At 61.0% G+C, this 4414-nt stretch overlaps 1 protein-coding gene across 1 annotated transcript; it reads right to left on the reverse strand.

Moving 5' to 3' along the window:
* Positions 1–539: 539 nt before the first annotated feature.
* On the reverse strand, positions 540–3376 carry PHLDA3 (pleckstrin homology like domain family A member 3). The gene is made up of 2 exons (XM_039227461.1): positions 2524–3376; positions 540–1210 (listed from the first exon to the last, which is right to left on the reverse strand). Exon 1 carries the CDS (start codon positions 2971–2973, stop codon positions 2596–2598), a length of 378 nt encoding a protein of 125 aa, XP_039083392.1. The 5' UTR covers positions 2974–3376; the 3' UTR covers positions 540–1210; positions 2524–2595.
* Between the last annotated feature and the right edge of the window lie 1038 nt (positions 3377–4414).

Below are 4414 nucleotides of genomic sequence, written 5' to 3' on the forward strand. Positions count from 1 at the left end.
CTCTGAAGTAGGCCACTGCTTTGCCACAGGGAAGGCCAGACATGGTGGACAATGGAGGAAAGGAGGGCAGAGTAAACCACAGCATGGAAAGATCTCGAGGGTTACCCGATAAAGTTTTTGTATAACTCAGGCAGCTATTTCTCTGTACTTAAGCTTTTCCCATGCTGCAATGACTCCTCTCCAACCATCCGGCAAGGAATACTTCCTGCATAAATGTATGAAGCCTGAGTATATAAATGACAGGGAGACCAGCTCTGTCCAGAAAGCTGACCCACCTCCTGGGACGGCAGGAGTAGTGTGGCCTTCTGGAGAAGTAGCAGCTACGCAGGCTGAGTTGGCCAGTAGAACATCCCTCAGTCCAGGCCTTACGGTCCCTCCTTCCCAGGACCACCGAGGTCACGCCTCCTAGGGCCGCAGTGTCTCTCCCTACTCAGGCCGGAGATCTCAGAATGGATTACAGGGTGGAAAAGCGGGGGTAGGAGAGGGATGCTCCAAGCACTGGGTCTTTGTGGGAAAAGAACTCCACTCAGCAAACAGTGTGGTCATTGCCCTTTGCAGGCATCTTCATTTTGGGATAGGCATGAAATGGTAATGGCCAAACCCCCACCCCACCCCACCCCCACCACCTCCAGGCCTAGCACCACAGGTGTGGGGGAGGGAAGATGGGCAGGAGGTGGGGGAAGAAGTGTGCAAAGAGAAGGCCTGGATGGGTGGGGGTCCCAGAAGGACCTAAGCAGCAGGAGACCCCCAAGTGTGGGCCTCAGGGCCCATCAGCTCCCCCCACCATGGTGAGTCCAGAAGTGATGCCAGGCCGGTTCCTCCCCTGGGTACCAGGCTGGCCTCTTGAGTCCTGAGGCACTGGCGTGGCACCCCACGGGGAAATGTCCTCCTCCAGGCATGGCACCAAGCTGGGGACTAACAACAGTCTGCAGACAGATGATAGGGCCGCTGGGGGAGGGTGCTCGGATGCCAGCTCTCCATCGTGATCTATATGCAAGGCTGTGGTGGCAAAGCCCTGAGCTGGGAATGTCCTGAGACTCTGAGAGTGTCCAGGGGCTGAATCTTCATCCTCAGCCCCACGTGGCCTTCTGTCCTCCTCCCTGGGCCCTATCCATTCCTTCAGCTCCAACGCCTCCTCCACGTGACCACGGCTTCAGCTTCAACATATGGAGCACAGTCACTCTCCCATGAGCCAAAAGGGGCAGGAAAGCTGGCAAGAAAGAGCAGCAGTTACAGCAGGGGGCAGACATGGAGATTAAGTATCTGCAATGAGCTGATCTACACTCAAGCTTTCCAACCTTCTCCACATCAGGAGAATGGTAGAAAATCGTGTTTGTACAACACACTGTGATCAGTGGACGAAACTGCTTCCTCCGAGCCCCGCTGAGGCCTGAGGGATCAATATGGAACAGTTTGAAGTACAGCAGGTCTGCCTCCCACCCCACCCCCACCTTCCTCCTTCTCGGCTAAACCGGGACTCTTCTTGGTAAGGTGGAGAACTGCAGCTCTGGAGGGTGAGATGGCATGGGAGGGGATATAGGTTTCCACCGGAGAAATGAAAACCTGAGTGGTATAAATCCTCCCTCGGCCCTACTCCTGGTTCCCACGGGGAGGGAGTGGCATCTGGGGAAGAGGGCACAGGGCTGGGAGCCAGGGCTTCTAGGTTCTATTCCTGGTCCCTCCCCTGGGCCTTCCTGACCACAAATCCGCCCCTCACCCCCTGCCCTACTGCTCAAGGAGGATTAAGACATCACAAATAATAAGTCATGACCCCATCCTGCACCCATCCCCCCACCCTGCCCCAATACCCCAACCCCTTTTCCAGCTGCTCTCTTCTAGCCTAGCTGGGCATTGGCTGGCACTCAGGGGCAGGCCAACAGGTCCACTCCCCCTTGGCATCAGTGGCCTGGCCTCTGGCCTGGCCTGCCCACTCTCCAACACCTCTGGTCTGCCAGCAGCTCAGCTCTAAGACCCAATACCCACTGTCAAGAATGGGTAGTGGGGCCCTGGCCCAGCCTAGTCAAACTATCCCTGTAAGAGCCCACCTTGGGAGCTGGCTTCTGCTCCCAATGACTCCGCTAACTGAAGGAGATTGTCTTTCTGCCCCCAATTCTATGCACACCTCTTCTGTGACAATTACTTATCAAAGCACAAAGAAGGGTCAAACTTCAGTTCATCCCACCCCCTGGCTCTCCTCAGCTCCCAGAAAGCCATGGTCCTGGAGTCCTGCTGGAAAGCCTCAAGGGAATGTGCAGGCCAGCCTCCCTCCACCGGAGCCAGGGCAGAATCAACTTGTAGGGAGGCCTGTCCCACCATCTTCCTCTCTGCCACCTGGGGCACATAGGACCCTCCTGCCTGGGGCCCAAGGGGAAAGTCCAGCTCTTGGCCTCCCTTGCTCAGACTCCTGCCCCTACTCCCTGTTGGGTGGTTCAGCTTTGAAGTGGAATGCTGGTGGGAGTCCCCCATTTTTTCCGTAGGGGAAACAGGAGAGAAAGAGGGAGGGTTCACTCTCCAGGGGCTTACCTGACTTGACCTCTGCACACCACGTGGTGGGGAGGATGCAGAGCACGATGGTAAGATGGTAAACTGTGCGGTTTAGGACACAAGGGTCCCGGCCCCAAGGCTCTGCCTGGCCCGCACTGTCTGGATTGCCTGCTGGTTCTTGAACTTGACCAGGCCCAGGGTGATCTGGGCGTTCCAGCCCGGATCCTCGAGGGGGCAGCGGAAGTCGATCTCGCCGCCGCCCTCGGTCACCAGGGTGAAATAGATGTGGCGCCCGGTGCTCTCCACGCATTCCACGGCCTTGATGCGGGCGAAGCTGAGCTCCTTGGGCCGGCCGCCCGTGCCCTTGGCCTCGAAGAGCTGCAGCCCGCGTTCGGTGAGCACACAGCGTTTCCGCTTCCACAGCTGCAGCAGCCCGCCGCTGCGCTTCTCCAGCACGCCCTCCTTGAGCACTGTCGCCGCCGTCGTCATGGGCGCCCAGACGTCCGGGGAAAGCTGTAGGCTGCGGTGGGCGCGGCGCCCTTCCCGGCTCGGCAGCGCCGGATTCTGGCGCCCGGGGCCGTCTGGCCACGCGCCCTGCCACCTGCGACCCTACTGCCCCCTGCGCCCGCCGCGTAGTCCTACGGCCACCGCCGCCCGCTCGGCGCCCGCAGCTCCGCTCCGGCCCTCCGCCGCCCGGATCGAGCTGCCCCGCCCGGCCACTGCCCGGTGCCCCGGTGGCTTCCCGGTCCGAGAGCCCGGCCGCGCACTGGCACCACGCTCGCCCGCTCGCTCCGCTGGGCTCTGCCTGCGCGCTGGGCGGCAGCTCGAGGGATGTGCCCTTACATGTTCCTCCACTCGCCTCCTGCGCCGCCCGCCGCGCATTCCTGTCCCGGCGGGCCCTCCCCTCCGCGCCGCGCACCCGGCGGGGCAGGGCTCGGGGGGCGGGGCCGCGGCGGGGGCTCGGGCACTCACTGCACGCGTTGGGCTCCGGGCGGGGACGGCTGGTACCGACAGGGGGGCTGCTTACCCAACAGCCCTAACCTCGTGGCCTGCCGTCTGCTACTTCTTGGAACCACACTCCCCAGGCCTCCGACACAGGGGATGACCGTGCCGGGGCGGGGGAGCGGTTCCTACTTGAGAGGGTCTTTGCTTGTGAGCGGGGGGGGGGGGGGGGGGGGGGGGGGGGGGGGGGGGGGGAGGGTAGGCTTGCTCTGTGGTCGCGCAGTGCACCGGTTGGGACTTGCATAGTGGGCACCAGACATCTGCTGGACGTTTCCCAGGCCACGGGAGTCCTGCGCACCCCCCCCCCCCCAGCTTGTGCCCTTTCTCCTAGTTTGGTCAGCTCCCCCTTAGCAACGAAGACGATCTTGGGGTTGGGGTTGGGGGGTAGGAATCAAGCCTATGTTGGGTTCCTTCCCCTTCTGTGGAGGGCAAAAAAGAAGAGGCCGTCCAGCTGTCTCTGCTTGGGCGACCCACCCCTCCTCCTACCCGCATCTCCAGCTTGGGGAGAAGGATAGAAAAAAGCCAGGGCGAACTGAGCAGAGAGAAAACCTGAGGTCACTCAGCCTCTCTGTGGTAGCGGAGAGGGGACCCCCATAGTGATCTGGAGAGGTCACTTCCTGCAGAGTTTTCGTGGCACACACTTGGAGGGACCCAGCACTCAGCCCACGTGGACCGGCCATGCCCGGAGTTAGCTGCAAGCCTGTTTGTTGCAGCCCCTCCGCAGATTCTAGCAACCTCTCTCCGCCATCCTAAGAAAAGGAGCTTCCTCATGATTCCTAGCCGAAGGGGGATGGGGAGGGAGAAGCCTTCCCTGCCTTTTCGACCTTAAGGGCTTTGCCTTAAGATGAAAGCCCTGGAGTGTTGGGTTCAAACATCAGCCCTTCCTCCTTGACTGCTGTGTCCCCGCCCACTTTGGGCAGCTCCATTA

The sequence above is a fragment of the Hyaena hyaena genome, unplaced genomic scaffold, assembly GCF_003009895.1.
Source record: "Hyaena hyaena isolate Hyena2069 unplaced genomic scaffold, ASM300989v1 scaffold_28, whole genome shotgun sequence".
NCBI lineage: Eukaryota > Metazoa > Chordata > Mammalia > Carnivora > Hyaenidae > Hyaena > Hyaena hyaena.